Source organism: Apteryx mantelli, chromosome 15, assembly GCF_036417845.1.
Source record: "Apteryx mantelli isolate bAptMan1 chromosome 15, bAptMan1.hap1, whole genome shotgun sequence".
NCBI classification, from domain to species: domain Eukaryota; kingdom Metazoa; phylum Chordata; class Aves; order Apterygiformes; family Apterygidae; genus Apteryx; species Apteryx mantelli.
This window is the reverse complement of record NC_089992.1, coordinates 1,729,119-1,748,051: the sequence shown is the minus strand read 5'-3', so window position 1 is coordinate 1,748,051 and position 18,933 is coordinate 1,729,119. Positions and strand designations below refer to the sequence as shown.

Below are 18,933 nucleotides of genomic sequence, written 5' to 3'. Positions count from 1 at the left end.
CGCTGACGCGCCCGCGGCCGCGCGCGCTGATTGGCCAGATTTGAATAACAGCAGGCGCGCGGGCCGCCGGCCGGAGGGAAGTTCAAAGCCCCGGCGGTCTCGCCGCCCGCGCCCGCTTCGCACGGGACCCCCGGCGCGCGCGGCCCCGCCCGGCCACCGTCCGCCGCCCGGCCACCGTCCGCCGCCCGCGCCATGAAGGCGGCGTAAGTGGCCCCCGCGGGGGTGCGGGGGGGGCCCGGGGCCCGGCCCGGCGCCCCCGCCCTGACGCCTCGCTCCTTCTCCCAGTAGGGCCAAGACGCCGCGGAGGCCGGCGCCGAAGAAGCCGTCGAACCCCAGCCTGAAGGATCCCGTGGGGGTGAGTGCGGGGCCGCGGCGGCGGGGGGCCCGGCGGCCACGGGGGGCCCAGGCCGCCGCCGCCACAACGGGGCCTGTCTCGCCGCAGGTGTACTGCAGGGTGCGGCCGCTCAGCCGCCCGGACCAGGAGTGCTGCATCGAGGTGATCAACGAGACCACGGTGCAGATCCACCCGCCCGACGGCTACCGCGTGTTCCGCAACGGCGAGTACCGGGAGGTAATGCCTACAGCGGGGCCGCGCTCTCCGCATTCCCCTCCCCCCCGGCCTGGGCTGGCGCGTTTACGTCCTCTCTCTCTGCTGTCTTTGTTTTCTGCTGGCTCCTGGTATCCTCTTGTCGCGTGCAAATCAGCAATGCCTAAGCAATTGGCGCTCTTAGAAAGGTGAATTTTCAGAAAACTATCTAGAGCAAAAACGCAGGTTTTCCTTAGCTGTCAAATATAGCCCCCGTGTATTAAAAGACTTCTTTGTGGGAGGCCAGGAAAGGGGTAAAAGGAAAAAAAAAAAAAACAAAAACAGAGCTGACTAATATTTAGACTTAAGGATTCTGCCATGTAGGACTAATTCAAAAAAACCAACTCTAAGCAAAACCAACTTTAAAAGAATTGAGAGTTGCTTTATCTCAAACTTCACATTGGGTAAAAAGCAAAGTTCTCTTAGGTCACTTGCAGTAAGCAGCTTGTGTTGTTACTTGACCAATACTTGTGTTTAGTCCAGCACGTGTGTTGCCTAGAAAGGGGGGATTTAGGTCACGCGTGCAGAACAAGGAGCTGGAGGACTGTGGCACTGAACGTAATTTGGTAGTAAAACAGTTGACCGCAAATTCCCAACACAGCAGTGTAACTCAAAAGAAGACATGTTCCTTAGGTTTCTAAGAAGAAAAATAGTGTATACCAGTTGAGATGTAGAATACTTGTTTCTGATTTCAATATAGGAAATTCTTAAAGGAAGGGTACATAAAGCAACCTTTAAAAGCTTGTATAAAAGAGCCAAAGATTAATTAAAAGTTTGGTAACCAAACCTTCGTTGGAAAACTAAACTGCAAATATTTACATGAGCAAGTGACTTAATGAAGAGTAACCAGATTCATCAAAAAAATAGTATGTTGAAATTCTAGGACTGGAAATTGAGGCTAGTCTAGAAAAAGACACAAACTTAAGATTGGTTAAATGCTGGAACAATTTGACTTTGGCCATTGTGGGTCTTTAATTGCTGAGTGCTGGAATAGATAGTTGGTCTTGAGAAGAAGTTTTGGACTTGAAGCTGAAAACAGTGAGATTCTCTGGTTGCTAGGAGGTCAGGCGTTGTGATCACTCTGGTTATTTATGGACTTGAGTTCTATGAAAATGAGAAAATTGCTGTTCTTCATTATGCAGATCTGATCTCATTCTCAGTATACTTGTATTGAAGCAACTGTACGTATTCAAATGCTGGTATAATCTTAAAGTAGAATCCTTGTCTTTCTGGTAAGCTGGTGAAAAACAGTTCTAAGGTATGAAGCATTTTGAAGCAACAGACTCCTGGAAAATTAATCTTTAGGGCAGTGTATTTTCTTTTCTTCAGACTCAGTATTCATTTAAAGAAGTATTTGGCACCCTGGTTATTCAGAAGGAGCTTTTTGATGTGGTGGCTAAACCTCTTGTGGAAGATCTCATTCGTGGGAAAAATGGTAAGCAAGGACTTGTTCTTTACCACTTTTTGTATGTGTGTTCTGCAAATTTATATTTTTTTATTGCTATGACTTTACTTGTGTCAAGGTTCTTTAGCTTGTCTAAGAAAAAATCGTAAATACTTTTTTTCCCTCTTCAAAGAAAATATTTATGGTTTGTCTCCCCTGTACAGCATTCTTGGAAGCTCTTCCTGCCGTTCCTTACTTCTAAACTTATTCATTTGTGTTGTGCCATGCATGTTACTTGTGTCAAGGTCTAATTTTTTTGTATGTTATTAACTGGAGAAACACTTTTTCTGCAGAAAGGCATGACTTCTCCACCTAAAGACTGACTTCCGAAATAAATTGATTTGTTTTTCTAGGACTTGATGTCCTGGGCTCAGTTTGATATCTCTGTGTTGGTGCTTGAAGTATCTGGCTAATGTCAGACTCCTCAGTAACAGTCAATATAAACCAGCCCTCTACAGCCTGGACTTAGGAGAAATTTCTTGGTTTCATTCCATTTTGCCTTCTAAATGTACCCTTTGAAAACAGGGTGATAGGCATTCCTAGCTGTAGTTGAAGTGTATATCAATGCAAGTACTGGTATTGACTGACTAATAATGCTTTATGAGGGGCTCGAATAATTTACTGTTAACTGTTCAAAAGGAGTCGTTGGTTTTCCCAAATACATTTGACAGAGGAAAGACTGAGCGAGATTATAACTGAGCATTTATTTTTTATTTTATTTTTTTAAGACAGAAAGCACCATTTCTTAACCTTTCTGTCTCTCCTAGGCCTGCTTTTTACATATGGTGTAACAGGCAGTGGAAAAACACACACCATGACAGGATCTCCTGGTGATGGAGGACTTCTTCCTCGGTGCTTGGATATGATCTTCAACAGCATAGGACCATTCCAGGCCAAGCGATTTGTGTGTAGTTTTGCACTAAATTCTTTATCCTGTTGCTCGTGGCAGCCTAAAACACTAGAAAAAATATTGTTTGAAATGTTTAACTTGTGTCTAGTCATGCAACTGTAGCACTGGGGAAAAACAACAACAACATAGGACTGGAAATGCGGGGCAAAGGAGGCAGACGTAGTAGCTAGGAGGGACATTTCAAAAAAATGAGTAGTCTGGTCTGGCTATCCCTGTAATTGTTTCTAATTCTTTAACTATCTTATAAAAACAATGGAAAAAAGCTTTCTGAGCATTGGCTTCCTGTGGCTTTATCTGATTCCATGTCTACTAACAGAGGAGATGATTTGAAACTTTTCTTGTTGTCAAACATCTCTGGATTTTCTGGTGTCCAAAAATATTGGAAATAATGCTGAAAGCCTTTTCCTTAATAGAATGCTAGCTTGGAAGCTTTTGTGAAATATTTTTCTTGGAACTATCTGTCCTCTGTTGAATCTACTTGGAATTAGCCAGCAGATTGAGTGTTAGTGAGGGGCACAGTATTCACTCATTGCCAGACAGCTTGATCACATAACTTGCGTTTTGCTGGCCAACACCTTATGTTCTCTAGTGTTTGTCATTATATTGTCTAAATGTATATTCACTGCTCAGGTTTTTAAGCTTGATGAGAAGAATGGTGTGGATGTTCAGTGTGAAGTAGATGCTCTATTAGAGCGACAGAAAAGAGATGCCATGCCTGTTCCAAAAACTCCATCTGGCAAGTAAGTAACTATTGTAACGTGCAGAATGAATTAATTAATGTAAGTATTATTCTGATATTCTGGTCTTAACTTAGTCTCTTGACCTTTCCCTTGAAAAAAGGAGAAAAAAGTTAGTGAAAATTTAATATATAAACTTTCTTGTCATTTGAGGAATTATGTAGTTAAGTATTTAGATTAGAAGATTTAGAATCGGGCAACTTAATTCTATCTTTGTACCTCTACCTTCTCATGAGTAAAATGCGATGATTTCAGTTAGTAGTGATACTGTAAGGTTAAATGTGAGGATGTTCTGCCAAACAAGTGAAATTGCTGAATGGAAGATGATAGAAATGCAAACTATCCAGGAATTCTGCAAGGTATTTCCAACTGCAACTGAGTACAGCAGTGACAGCTGAAAATTTATATTTTTAAACTTTTCAGAGTGCTTTTTTAGTTTTTTATTAAAAACTGGATGTTTTGGCTGTAGTTTCTAGTGTGAGAATCGTGCTATCTGTCAATAGACTTGCTTTTTAATTCTACGATCCATTGTCTATAAGATATTAGCTGACTGTGGATGCTCCATTACAATTGCTTGTTCTGCGTCTTTAGCAGGCGACAAATAGATCCAGAATTTGCTGATATGATCAATGTGCAAGATCACTGCAAAGTGGAAGAAGTTGATGAAGATAATGTGTATAGTGTCTTTGTCTCCTATATTGAGATCTACAATAACTACATATATGACCTCTTGGAGGAAGCTCCCTTTGATCCCATAAAACCAAAGTAAGTTTTATGAATACCCTTATTGCTGGCTTTAGTTGCACTTTTATGGGAACTATAATATGTCTTTGGCTGCAGTCTTGGCAAGTGTGGCTTAACTCCATCATGTGAGAAAGGTGATGGTCAAGGAGTCCAGACAATAGCATTTAAGTGTGCCAAGTACTGATGGTCTTTTTGTTGCTGCTTCTAAGACTTGGTGCTCTCTTCCTTAGTATAATGGCAGATCAATAAGTAAATAGTGAATTTGTTAGGCAGCCTGTTGTATCCCACTGAGATTCTAAGCCTGTTCATGCTATTCTGCAAGTAGTATTCCTAGCAGATGATGGCAATTAGAGTAAGCCATTCCATAGCTGCTGTTTTTCCTCCTGGAAGCAGTGTATTGGACAAAAGCCACTTTCGGCTGTTACTTACAGTTAATGCAAGCTTGCATATTGTTTCTCTTGAGGCTGACCACTTCCATAGAGACAGATGGATAGTGTCTTAAGTGAAATTTTGACTATTGTGTGGAAAGACATGTACTTAGGCGATGTCCAAAACTGGTGAATATTGGAACCTTTGGGAAAAAACAGTCTGAAAGTTAAACTTTGACTCTGAATATGTATTTTTTTAAATTCTAAACCCGTTAAAAAAAACCTATACGTATCTATTGGCATACATGTTAGTTAAAGAGTTGGCCAATCTGTAAAGATTAACTAGAGCAAAACAAGCCATTGCACTAAAACATCAAGAGTTAGCTCTAGGGTAGTGCTTTGAAATGGGTTTGAATATCTATGAATGCTTTTTAAGGAAGGATTAAAGTATTTGGTTTAGTATCTTGCTTATCATGCCCACAAATCAGCCTGGGAAGGATCTTAAAGTATTTCCATTTATGGAAACTGCAGTGTGTTAAAGCTGAATGATTTAATATTTTTAACCCTGTTTTTTTGGTAGGTGGAACAATTGCAACACTCCTGTGCGAAACGGTGACTTTATGTATGTGCATAAGCATATTATTCACAATATTGAAAAGTGAAATTTCTTTGTAGTAGAAGCAGAAAATGAACTCAGACTGACTCCCTACCTTTTCTTGCTTTACTAGTGAATACAGAATGCTTTTGAAGCCATCTTGCTTCTGTATGAGCATATGCATGTAGAAAAAACAATAGCTGCCATCCAAACCCATGATTTCCAGTAAGAATTGCAATTAAATGTAGCTTCTAAATTAAAGCAGTAGCTGAAGTGTAACTAATCCTGGCTGAGTGTGTGTCCATGTATTTGTACTTTCTCTTCCATCTGCTGTATGGATAATTGACATGTTCAGTCTGAATTTTGTATTTAAACAAACAAAAATTTGCATGACATAGAATGTATGGTTGTATATAAAACTCCCTTCAGTTTTAGGTTTCTTGTTTTTTCTCCCCCCTTAAGACCTCCACAATCCAAAATACTGCGTGAGGACCAGAATCACAATATGTATGTCACAGGATGCACCGAAGTAGAGGTGAAATCTACAGAAGAAGCTTTTGAAGTGTTTTGGAGAGGTAAATCTTAAAATATAACTACTTAAATTCAGTACAGGTGTGTAGTCGTTCTCACTCATGGTGAAAACAGAATTCACTTTGCTAAGTGGCAAGTCTTAAATGAAGCACAGTGCTTTTTTTTTTTCCCCCCCCCCCTCTCTTAAACAGGTCAAAAGAAAAGGCGTATTGCAAATACTCAGCTGAATCGAGAATCTAGTCGCTCTCATAGTGTTTTTATAATAAAGTTGGCTCAGGCACCCCTGGATGCAGATGGAGATAATGTGCTACAGGTGAATTCATGAGCAGACTATTAAAGAACTCTGTGTGTGTATGTATGTATCTGTAGGTTAGAAAAAGTAGTGAACCTTGCAGCATGGCCTGCCTAAACAGTGACCTTGTCTTGAACATATGCATCTGCTGGTTAGCAATTTCATTCTGAAACAAATCAAACTCTTTAAATTTCTGAGATTTCTGATAGAATTAATCTCCTCTCTATAATAAAAGTAGAGCATTAAAATGAGGAGTAAAACTGTTTATTCCTTGTTCTTTACCTCTGTTTCTCTTAAGCTAAAACTGTTAAGAATATAAAACTGAGAGGCTTTGAACGACTGCACTTGTTACATCTATCTTGTGGCCCAAAACAGAAAGGATTTGAAAAACTTATGTACTAAAAAGCTAATGGTGGGCATTTTCTTGCATTAAGGATTATAAAAACTCCCTCAGATTTTGTCTAAAGTTGCAACATGGGGTCTTTTAAGTTTGCATGCTGATTTGGAATTGTGAAGGTTCCTCCCTTTACCCCCACCCTCAGAAGGTAGGGAACAGTGTTTATCATTAGCCTAACGTAATTTTGTTTCCTGTAATAGGAGAAAGAACAGATCACTTTAAGCCAGCTGTCCTTGGTTGATCTAGCTGGAAGTGAAAGAACTAATAGAACAAAAGCTGAAGGGAACAGGTTGCGTGAAGCAGGTATCTACCACAATTAGACAGTCCATTAGTTGTATATACTAATATATATGCTTGTATTCAAGTATCAGTCTGCCTCCTAGCAAAAAAAAAAAATTTTTGAAGTGTTCTGTTTTGATGTTCAGTTATCTGATCTGATGGTCTTAAATCCTCAAGTTTGTAAATCAGAAGTTTCTTTGTAGTACTAAATTCATGGATACTTCAGACTAATTGGAGCAGTTATCTGTAACAAATCTTACTTAAGAGTCCAGGCAGTTTATTCTTAGGTAAACCACTACATAATTTGGGAACATTATCCAAATGGCTGCTTAAGGAGCTCTTTTTATTTTTAGGTAATATTAATCAGTCACTAATGACATTAAGAACATGTATTGAAGTTCTACGGGAAAACCAGATGTATGGAACAAATAAGGTATGCAACAGATCATCTAATTGTCTCTTGATGACTGGTTTAATGAAAGCTTACTAGATCTTTGTGTGTTTGTTCTAAGATGGTTCCGTACAGAGATTCCAAGCTGACTCATCTCTTCAAGAACTATTTTGATGGTGAAGGAAAAGTGCGTATGATTGTGTGCGTTAATCCCAAAGCTGAGGACTACGAGGAAAGCTTGGTAATTTCCTTGTAGATCTTCTTTCTCTTCTCTTCCATGTTTATCATCAAATTACTGCACTTGTTTAGCAGGATATAGGAATGGTAATCTTTGTTGCTTGGACTCATGTAATCAAATATATTATGACTGGGTAGATGTGTCCTCTAAGTCTCATTTTTCCTTTTAAAAATTGCAACTCTGCTTGCACATAAAATAGGAAAGGTCATCTTATTTACAAAAGTCCAAACCCACAGCGATGTTTAAGTGCTTAATTCCCACTGTGGAAGTACCTGCAAGAACTTCAGTGCAGGTGTTCGCACAGTCAGTTTCGTGGTTCTTGGGGGTGGAGGTTGGGGGGGGGGATGTTACTAGGAAGGTTTTTGGATGCTCCACTTTAAAATTGCAAGCTATGCAGCTGGGAGCTACTTGATATTATAGCTTGATAATGTCTCCTCTAATGCTTTTATTGATCTAAAATGTTACTTTTTCACTTTTGACTTGTTCTGTTTAGTTTCATTGTTAAGCTTGCTTTTGTTCTTTTGTAGCAAGTGATGCGATTTGCAGAAATGACTCAAGAAGTTGAAGTTGCAAGACCTGTTGATAAACCGCTCTGTGGTTTAACACCAGGGCGGCGCTTTAGGAATCAGGCCTTTAGAGAGGAACTTTCACGGAAACTGGAGATTCGGGGTGGCCCAATAAATGGAGGTAAATACTAAAATGCTAGATGGTTACAGCACAGGCTTTTCTGTTTGGGGATGAATACTATTTAAAACAAATTATTCAGACCTTAAAAGTGCAAAAGAAATAATTTACCTGTTAGTCGTGAGCTTGTTCTGCATTATGTATATTTGAGTTGCTCTTTTTGTACTGCAGCACTACTTTTACAATTACTGGGCTTATACTACAAGTGTCAGAGTAATTCTTTGTAGTTGGTGATGAGTTGAATTCACGGTCCCATTACTGCAGTTCCTGAAAGGAAATTGTTATACTGAGGATGATACTCTGATGTTTTTGTATGCTCAGGGCCTACTGTAGAAAGCAGGAGTTGCCTGGAAGTAATGAATCAAGGATGTCGTGTTTAATTTTTCCTCAATACTGTCATTTCTTCTGAAAACTTCTAGTTCTCAGTAATTATTCTGTCTACTTCATAATATTATGGAATGAATGATCTGTGGCTATGTGTTGTCAAATGGAATTTTTCCATTCTGTAGCTTGTTGACAGACTTTCTTGGCTTTAAATGTTACAGAAACAGAAGAGCAATCTGTTTCAGAAATGCTTTTGCAGAGCTTTCCTCCGTTGCCTTCGTGTGAACTATTGGATGTTAATGATGATCAAACGCTTCCAAAGCTTATTGAAGTCCTGGAAAAACGCCATAGACTACGACAAATGTTGTCAGAGGAATTTGCCAAGAATGGTAAGAATTTGAACATCAGTGTTGAACTAGACTTATGTCTCACTTAATACTTTTCAGGGATGTCTTCTGTACCAACACAAAATAAATACCTTTTCTCAGTTGATGCTTTAGAAAGCCTTTGTTTGGGGTAGCTGGTAGCGTTAAGCTGGTGGGAGTTGAAGAACTGTTTTTGATATTTTGGGGATAGTGTGAGAAGATAAAATATATTGATTCTTTTGCAGTGCTTACATTTAAAACTATGCTGCAAGAATTTGATTCCAGCGTTGTATCCAAGGAAAACTATATTCAAGGAAAACTGTCTGAAAAAGAGAAAATAATAGCAGGACAGAAAATGGAGCTAGAACGCCTGGAGAAGAAAACTAAAACTCTGGAATACAAGGTTGGGGGGTTTTTGTTTCATGTTTTTTTCATTGTCTAAAGCTACATAGTTCCTCATCAGAAAAGGAATTTTCTACCTACCATTTGGCAGACTTCTTGACATCAGAAGTTGCCTAAGAAGGATATTAGAAATGAGATTAAGTGTTTTCTGGGGAACTTTAACTGAATGTTTTTAGCTTTTTGGCTTTCCTATTAGGTGAGGATTTTCTCAATACATTGAGATCTGCAACTTACGAGAAAGTTGTAATATCCAAAGTTTTTTGGAATTTTTCTAGGTATACTTATATACACAACTGCTAATGTATTCTCGTACTTGTTAACTTAATCAAATATGGCTAGCAGTCTTGGGCTTAGATGGTTGCGCTTGTAAGAAGCGTAGCCAAGTCCTTCCTCTTTTCCTCCAGATTGAGATTTTGGAGAAAACTGCTACAATTTATGAAGAAGACAAACGTAATCTCCAGCAAGAACTAGAAAGCAAGAGCCAGAAATTGCAACGTCAAGCTTCTGACAAGCGTAGGCTGGAGGCACGATTGCAAGGCATGGTGGCAGAAACGACCATGAAATGGGAAAAGGAGTGTGTAAGTACACTGCTATATCTGTTAGAAATGCATAACTCAGCATTGCTCCCTTATGTGTGGTGGGTTGTGATTTTGGTTGTGTTTTTTTTTTTTCTTTATTTCTTACGTGGCACTAAGACTGAAGATATTTGGCTTTAAATATGGACTTTAATTAAACATTTTCACCTTAAAAATTTTATAAATGCGATATGTTCGGATATATTTTTCAAGGACTTTTGATGCAGCTAGAACAACATTCGAGCAATTCCTCATTTTATTCCAATATCTAGAATTTGTTTCTTGGGTTTCTGGCTCTCTAACTTCAGGAGTGATTCTCATGTTCTGTCAGCTGTCATCAGGAGCCTACTATCAGAGTTTCTGCATTCTCCTCATTGCATATACTCTTGCTCAGATGTGCTTGACATGCAATAAGAAAAGGAAATCTGAGGGATTAATACAGCAAGCTCATACTTCAGGACCATTGATAAAACTATAGTTAGACACACTCCCATTTGTCTTAATTCAAAAGGCAAATTTTTTGTGGCATTAAATATGGTACTGTTCTGGAATTTGGCAAGTCTTTTTTTTTTTTTTTTTTTCCCTTGATTTGCCATTATTTCCAATAGCTTGTATCTTAACAGGGAAAAGATTTAATTCCATCTGGAATATATGATTCCCTTTAAACTTACAGTACAATTACTTGCTTGTGCCTTTGTGTAACATACTTCACACTTTCTCACTTGTCTTTCCAGGAACGTCGTGTAGCAGCAAAGCAGCTGGAAATGCAGAACAAACTTTGGGTCAAAGATGAAAAACTGAAGCAACTGAAGGCCATTGTTACTGAACCAAAGAATGAAAAACCTGAGAGGCCTTCACGGGAGAGAGACAGAGAGAAGCCTGTTCAGAGATCAGTGTCTCCTTCACCAGTACCTGTAAGTTGCCTATGAAACACTTGACATGGGGGTAAGCATTTTTATAAGAACGAACTGAAATGCAGACCACTTGTCTTAGTGGCTAGAAAAGGTTCTCAAGCACAGAACTTGAATGACTAACCTTTTGAATTCTTCTTCTCCAGTTGTATTTATCAGTGTTCTTTATTTGTGCTGCTACCTTCCAGTGCTCCTAGTATTGGAAGAATACCTGATTCTTAATGCTGTCACTGAAACACACTAACTGTCCAAAACAGTAAGCTTTATAGCTGAATTGAATACAGACAATGTGCAGCGTGATACCGTTTTATTGGCTTAAGTTGACAGTTCTGTATGTTCACTAACTTCTTTCCTATTCTCTCTAGCCTTCTAGTAATTGCGTTACTCAGGTCCCTAACAGCCAGCGACTCGTGAGCAACCCACAGGTGCACAGACGTTCTAATTCTTGTAGCAGCATTTCTGTGGCATCCTGTATTACGGAATGGGAGCAGAAAATCCCTTCACACAAGCATACCAGTGGCACTCCTAATGCAAGGAGTAGACAACAAGAACCAGAACAAAGTAGAAACTGTAATGCCTCAGACAGAAGGCGAGGGATGTACTGGACTGGAGTCGTTGAGGTTCCCAGACGTAGAGATGAGCTAGAAATAGAAGAGGACCAATGCTGCAGGGTTAGTGCTGCTCCTGTCAAAAACTAAATGTAGTGTTGCTTAGTCTGGCTCAGAAGCTCATCTTAACTGCTCTTTCGTTTAGAGCACACCTAAAACAGATTGGAACTCATTCCATAATTTTTCTCATAGGACCGTACTATTTCCAAGCTGAGTCTCACTATTCATTCTATTTGACTTCTTAATTTGACATTTGAAAATTCCTTAAAAGCAGTATGCCTATCTCTCACTAGCATGTAGATAGCTCTTGTAAGGAATTCTGAGCTAGCTAGACCTCTTTTCTGGCTATGGATGTCCCTGTTTTTCAATTTGTGTCTGTCTCCTCAGATCTGTCTCACAGTCTGCAATTTACCATAGTCTGCTTGGGCAGCTTAAAAGGTGGTCTTATGCGCCATTTGTGCAAATGTCTATTGGAAATAGTGCTTGGACAAGCATCTCATTTGTATGAATGTTAGTTTTGCTCTTAGAATATTCTTCCCAAATCTGTGCGTGTGTGTGTTAAAGCGGGGGGTTTTGTTTACAGTTGGGACACTTTTCCTCCACCCTTCCTCCTTTAAATTGATGTGTGCAAATGTTTGCATCTGTGATGCTTGTCTGTGTCACATTATAGCTCTGTTGCAGTGGCTCAGGAAAATCTAAAAGAATTGTACAAAAGAAACTAAATCAGCCTTCTTGAGAGTGCTTCTCAAGAGGAAGAAAGTTTCTCATGGTATGATTCACTTTCAGTAATGTTTCCAAAATTCCTGTTACTTACTAACCCTTTGAAGCAAGGGATGTGCTTTTAAGCTAATGCTATTTTAATTAACTAACACATGAACCACTCTTAACAGAGTAAGGGATGTGGTCTCTTACAGTAAAATGTAACCAGTAGTAGTGTGCCCTTAGGGCATAACTTCTAAGGCAGCTTGGCAAAACTGTTTCCAAAAAGCATCAACAGAAACCAGTACTTGCTCCCTAAAAGGAAGGAAAAAAAAAAGTCTGAGGAATTCTTTCTTTAATGGAAAACTTTTGCTGAAAGCAGCATGTCTATTTATTTATTTATTTTTAAGAGCTGCTTTAGACTTGTGAGAGGTATGTCTATTGCTAAAAGCCATAATTGATGCTAATCACCTAAAAGTGCAGTGGATGGGATTTGGATTTACAGATTTGGATTATGTAACTTCACTATGATTCAGAGCGGTCTGTAAAATTAGTGTGTAAATGGAACAGGGAGAGCCTGCAGACATTCTTTCTAAAGCCCAATAATGCTTCAAGGACCTTTCAATGGTCTTACTAGTTTTGCATGTCTATGAGCAAAAAGGCCACAACTCCCAAAGAAGGGAGTAGAGCTGATCCTTGGCATGAGAGTATGTCAGTACTTTTCAAAGATCTTGAAGGGATCCAGTTTTTTAAGCAAGTTATTGCTGGTTATCAGTCTTCTATTTTTCCTAAGCATCTGACAGTAATGTTTATGAACACAGTAAAAATACATGAACTTCACTCATTCCTATGGATTTTCAACAGCTGAATTCAGAAGCAGTAGCTCTAGCACAGGAGGAGACTTCCTCTAGCTCTGCTCTATTTAATGAAAAGTACTATGAGGCCTTGCATCCTTTAGAGATATTAGAAATCCATACTTAGTCTGCTTCCTTTGCTACCACAAAAATTGCTTATTTGATCCAGGAATGCACCCATGGAAACGTATTTCAAACTTTTCTCTTTTCAGGTGGGTTAATACGTCTGTAGCAATCAGTTTTGATTTGTAGCACTTATCCCAAGTTTCCAAAAGATACCCATGTCCTCCTTGAGAAAACTTTACTATGTGTGGAATGCAACTGATTAAATAACTGTTAACTAAAATTGACAATCAATAGAAATTGGCACAGAAAAAATCTATTAATAATCTTACACAAGGTGCTCAATAATGGTGCCTTTCAGGATGGATTCTGAAAGTACTTTAGGAATAAGGCTTTGATCTTATTACGGATACGTTTTAACCAGACCTGAAAAGCTCACTTCTGCTAATGATATCCTTTGAGAAATTTACTGTGTGCTGATTTCTTCCGATTCTCTTCTACTCTGATCAGAATGCACCTCCGGTTCGTCTCAGACACAGACGGTCGCGCTCAGCTGGGGAGAGATGGGTAGATCATAAGCCACCTTCTAATCTGCCCACTGAAACAGTCATGCAGCCGCATGTCCCTCATGCCATCACAGTAGCGGCTGCAAGTGAAAAAGCACTAGCTAAGTGTGACAAGTATATGCTGACGCACCAGGAGCTAGCCTCTGATGGGGAGATTGAAACAAAACTAATTAAGGTAAAGAAAACACCCTTGTGGTAGATGTGTGATAACCCTGCCAACTCCTATTTCTGACAATGTATTTGGGCTGCAGTATTACTAGCTTGCAAAAAGGTACATTTGACTCAATGTGCCAGGAGGTTTGATTTGAAAGCTTTGTGAAGTTGGATTCGAGGTAGCTTTGGAGTCTGAAAATGCTTTTCTTGAACTTCATCATTACTTTATATGAACTATTCCAAGCTTGTTTACCTTGAAAGCAATTAAGTCCCCCCCCCGTAAAATGCAATAACCCATTTGCGGTGAAAATGTCTTAGGCTTGTGATTGCAGCTAATTTTATGGAGTCAGTTTTATTGGAGTGATATTATTTGATTTCCATTAGCAGCATGAATAGGCTTGCTGCAGTGATGGATGCTCAAATGCTCCAGAACACAATTTACAGTATTAAATGGACAAGCAAATTGTTGCAATAGCCTAGGCTTTGTGTCTCAAAATACTGACTGTGATTGCTTAAGGCAAATTGGGAGCTCTTTGTAATTCACAGTAAGGAGCTCTTGGTTTCTGGAACTTGAGTTCACTTTTCCCGTAGTTATGGGCCTTCTGGTATTTTCTTTAAACTTCAAAAAAGCAAACAACCCTCACTCTAAGCTAACCTTAGGTCTCAGCTATGTTTCCAAAAGTGAAGCCTTAGATGACAGCGTAGCTGTTCATGCTGTGAAAAGGAAGTTTGACTGAGCCAATGACATTGTGTCTGTAATATACTTAGTCATTGCTGTCATGCAGAAATCTTTGTCAAGGCAGTGACTGCTCCCTGGGTATTTTGCATGATTGTTGGGGTCAATGATGATCCCTCTTTATTTCCCTGTGTATAATCAAGGAGGCTGGGGGAAAATGTATTCATGCACATATGCTTGCTGGCTACCAACCTGCAAGGAAATAACAGCTGTAAGCGCTTAAGTTTTCATGTGAAAACTTGCACTGGTAGCCATCATACTGACCTAATGAATGTAACTTGGTAACTGATTTTGGCTTCCAGGGTGATGTTTTCAAAACCAGAGGTGGTGGACAGGCTGTCCAGTTCACAGAGATAGAGACTCTAAAGCAAGAATCTCCAACTGGGTGAGTTGTGTTCTTGATTTTTAGGTTCTGACACTGACTCCTGTCTTTCCAATAGTACTTGTGTAACTGATTTTGGTCAAAATGATTGAACAGAAAGTTTTTGAACCTGAATTGAAATTGTATAGAGGTAACTTGGGGAAAGCTTCTTATAGATGCTGGAGCTGCTGGTAAGGCTGGTCTGCTGCTAGGAACAAAGCTCTCTAAAGTATTACTTTAGACAATATGAAATGTATTTGCTTGTACTTGAGAATCTGCCAAAGTACCTGACATTCCCGTAATGTTTTTCTCTCTCCTCCTTTTTCAGTCGAAAGCGAAGATCATCACCTTCCAATCCTAACCCACCAGAAGATGCTGCAGACGCTGAATGGACTGATGTAGAAACCAGAGTAAGCTACAAAGGAGGAGGGGGACATCTCGTGCTTGATTTGGATGAGAATTTGGAGTAATGCTGACAGCTGGGGTTTTGGGGTGATAGATACTGACTTTGTGTTTTCTCAGTGTTCTGTGGCGGTGGAGATGAGGGCAGGATCTACTCTTGGACCTGGATATCAGCATCATGCTCAGCCCAAGTAAGTGCATCTCTCATCTGTAATTGGGCTATTGGGTCCTTGTTCTAATGTTTCAGGATTAATATGAAGCCTGATGACATCTGAAATGAGATGACATTTCCCCCCCACACACACACTTGACTACAGTGCCTTTACAGCTTTAGGTTTGGGGTGCACACCCCTTTAAACAAGCCTGTCCATCCTAGAGTATTAGAGTTGGAAATGAGCTGGTGATAGATTTGTAAGAGACTTTTGCCCAGAAGACATGTTAATAGTTCTACTTAAATTCTGGCCTGCAGTGCAGTGAGCAGAATGTCGAGTTTGATCTTATCCTTTAGCAGCAATTCAGAGTGGACTAACTGGACTGTAAAAAGTTGGGCTGTGGAACCATGGCGCACCTGGCAGATTAAATGTGGAATAGTTAGGGATGGTAAAAGTAATAGGTAAAGATGCTAAACTGCTAAACTGTATCGCTCTTCTCCCCTTTCCCCTCCTCTAGCCTTTATCGGGTGTTGATACAGTAGAAAATATTCTTTTTTTTTTTTAATACCTTTAGATACATTAAGGTTGCAAATACCTTGTTTCTTTCAGTATTGGGGTAGAAACTGAGACAATTGTGGATAATGCCTAATGGTAAACTTGAATGGAGCTAATATTCCAGCTGCTATCAGCTGTGCGATTGCCAAAGGCCTCTGTTAAGGAAGCATTGACTCTAGTCATGTTTGGAAAAAACCTTCCTTTTGTTCAAATATGTGGACTAACAATCTGAACTCTCAGGTCTGTCTTGTCGTTCTCTATCTTGATGGGATGAGAGTGTTGGCTGCACCCCTAAATTTAAGCATACCAAATCAGAAGTCCCAGTTTCTAGAAGAAAATCCAAATGACCCTGCAGTTTGTAAAGTCAGTGCCCAACATTCGAGCCCTGTGTCTGACAAAACACTTGGACAAAAAAAAATGCTTCAGATAAGATAGCTTTGCTAACTTAAGTGTTGGAGAACAGAATTCAATATCCAGATTTGGCCTCTTGCAGATAGGTGCTGGCAGTGCTCTGGAAGTGACCTATTCAACTCAGGGAAGAAAACTTGCAGTTTTACAAGACGTGTTTACAGGCAGGAGAGAGGGCTGGAGAGGTAAAGAGATTTCTGTGAAGCCAAAATCAACCAAACTGATTGCATTTGGAATCCAAATAGTGAAACCATTAGTTTCTACTCTACTTTTGAACCACAGCTGTTGTCTTTCATCTTTTGTGTAGTGTGTATCTCTACTACATAAAAAACATAGAGCTGTAGTGGAAAGGTATTTCAAGGAGTATCTGAAATGGGTAATCCCTGTTTCACACAAAGTCACAAACATGTGCTTGTCATCAACTTAGCATACACTTTATTACATCTCTCGCTAGAATCTGGGACCTGCTCATGGCTGCTACTGCTACTTGCAGCCTTGCTACAGCCTTGTAATACAGTACTTGTGTATTGAAGTGGAAGTTGTATTTATTTAAGCTTATTAAATAATCAAAATAAAACTTTGTTTTTAGTTCACAGCTGTTTTAAAAAATAACAACAAGACCCAACTATTTCTTGATGAATAACCTCTAGTTTGCTCATGTTAATTGTAGCATTTTTCTAGCATAGAAAGTATGTGAAACTTTGCATACATCAGAATAGATAAAAAGGCTATTGGAAAACTGCTGCTGTGTAAAAACTGAAAGCTGTTTATGGCTTTTTTTTTTTCTTTTAGGCGAAGAAAACCATGAACTTAATGTACTACTGCATTGGAATCCTGTTGATTTTATCAAAGGGATGTAATCTGCTGCCAGTAATAACTTGATAAAGTAACTGCTTTGTTATCACTACAGGCTTGTATTTTTATAATGACCTATACTAGGCAGTGGTTAAATGGGAGATACTTCTTGCAAACCCAAAGAAGCATGTGCATGTGTAGTTTCAATAGACTTGGGGGGGGTTCTGCCATTGTGTGCTTTGGACTTCTGAAGAGCACCTTCCGTCTTATAGGTATGAACCCCTTGTTATTAAGCTGTATCTTTATAGACTAATAACACAAGGCCTCTGCCTTGCATATTTTTCAGCTTTTTCTTTTAAAGAGCAAAATACTTCTATTTTGGTCACAATCCCTTCCTTTTCAGGTCTTCTGTTTTGAAGAGACATAAATGCTGCTATTTATTTAGTTGCAGTAATGCACTTTAGGAGTGTTCTATGCCATTTCAAATTTTATTATAACTAGCAACTGCTCAGTAATATGAATTACTTTTTGGAAGAATTACCTAGTCCTGACTGTTGAACTGACAGTGTTATTTAACATGCAAATCGGCTTGTGAAAACAATTTCAGTTTTCATACATTCATAGTAACAAAGCAAGAATACAGAGATAAGTAATGGTGACTTGACATCATACCTACTTCATTTTGTAGGGCAAATAAGCATTACAAATGTTTTATATCTGTAGATATGGGGTAAGAGGGTAATGTGCTCACAAATATGGTGAGAACTTTATATAAGTGTGGCTCTGCAAACATGTTAAAATAAATACTTTTATTCAATGGCTCTTACCCAGCATGTACTTGTTAGTTTCTGTAGCTTAGCCTATTCTTAAGCATCTCAGCATCTTGTGCTATATAGCAGAGCTTTGAACAGATCTGCAATTTTGAAATGCAGCTTTTGGGATACTTCTGAAACTTCAGTGAAGGAACCTGCTTGGATCCCCAGATATAAAATGCTTTGACAAGCTTATCTTCAAGACTGCAAATTGCTTTTGAGGGCAGTCAGTTCCATTTTGAGTGACTGTCTGTCTCATTAAAAGATGTGAAGCATTGAGCTTTTCCAGCCTCAGGAAAAACAGCTTTTGTTATTGTAAGTAGCTTGAAAAGCACTTTTTTTAAGCCAGGGGATTTTTTTAAGGAAAGGAAGTGACCAATATGAGTATCTGTTTATAGTTGGTATAAGCTCATTTCTTTCCAAGTGGTCCATGAAAAGGCTTATATTCTAAGGAAACATATCTCCCACTCTGTGGGCCTAAGATTCTTGTGTGGAAGAGCTGTACAGCACCCGTAGTGGTTAGAGCAATGCTGCTCTCTATGGTAATATTAAGAGTCAGGTGGCTGAGGCCAGGCATGATCATAATCTTTCTGAGAAAGCACATGACAGAGCTTTATTCTACCTCTAGCGTCTGGAGTAAGCAGTGCTGCTTAATGCTTTCAGAGACTTGGCCTTGGAAACGAAGCCTGCCACATCATCTAGATCTGCTGGTGCTTTCCCCTCTAATTCTGTCCTCAGTCCTTGGAGAACTAAATGGTAGAGACTGTAGAAGTCTGAGCTGTGGAACCTCTTGCAGGCCTCACAAACTGTTGTCTCTGCCTTGTCATCTTGCAGAGTAGAGGCAAACCTCAGAGTTAAACCAGTATAGCAGCTTCCTAAGACCTGAAACACCTTCCAAAGGTTCATAATTATTCTTCCCATATAGTAGATGCCTGTCTCAAGTGCTTTGCATTAATTTTAAAGCAGTGCATTTAAACTTTGTGACTACAGGAAGAA

General features: G+C 39.5%; 1 protein-coding gene across 9 annotated transcripts; it reads left to right on the top strand.

The window, feature by feature from the left end:
• Positions 1-139: 139 nt before the first annotated feature.
• On the top strand, positions 140-17,951 carry KIF23 (kinesin family member 23). Of its 9 annotated transcripts, none has more exons than XM_067305372.1 (24): positions 142-203; positions 289-355; positions 443-571; positions 1,916-2,021; positions 2,798-2,934; positions 3,571-3,680; positions 4,269-4,442; positions 5,370-5,411; positions 5,847-5,959; positions 6,107-6,228; positions 6,805-6,907; positions 7,237-7,316; positions 7,396-7,515; positions 8,040-8,199; positions 8,742-8,909; positions 9,131-9,288; positions 9,692-9,865; positions 10,597-10,776; positions 11,139-11,444; positions 13,508-13,738; positions 14,755-14,837; positions 15,142-15,223; positions 15,336-15,406; positions 17,123-17,951. In XM_067305372.1, the coding sequence occupies exons 1-24, from the start codon at positions 193-195 to the stop codon at positions 17,136-17,138; spliced, it is 2,943 nt and encodes a 980-aa protein (XP_067161473.1). In that variant the 5' UTR covers positions 142-192; the 3' UTR covers positions 17,139-17,951. The 9 variants fall into 9 exon arrangements, with proteins under 9 accessions (XP_067161477.1, XP_067161473.1, XP_067161474.1 ...); XM_067305373.1 differs by having other exon boundaries at positions 148-203; positions 286-355; positions 4,272-4,442; XM_067305371.1 differs by having other exon boundaries at positions 149-203; positions 286-355.
• Positions 17,952-18,933: the final 982 nt, after the last annotated feature.

Bases quoted from the DNA above. Each gene is read 5' to 3' on its own strand.
- KIF23 (XM_067305371.1), top strand. The intron at 5,412-5,846 runs GTATGTGCATAA...TCCCCCCTTAAG, and splicing joins GTGCGAAACGGTGACTTTAT to ACCTCCACAATCCAAAATAC. The intron at 13,739-14,754 runs GTAAAGAAAACA...TTTGGCTTCCAG, and splicing joins TTGAAACAAAACTAATTAAG to GGTGATGTTTTCAAAACCAG.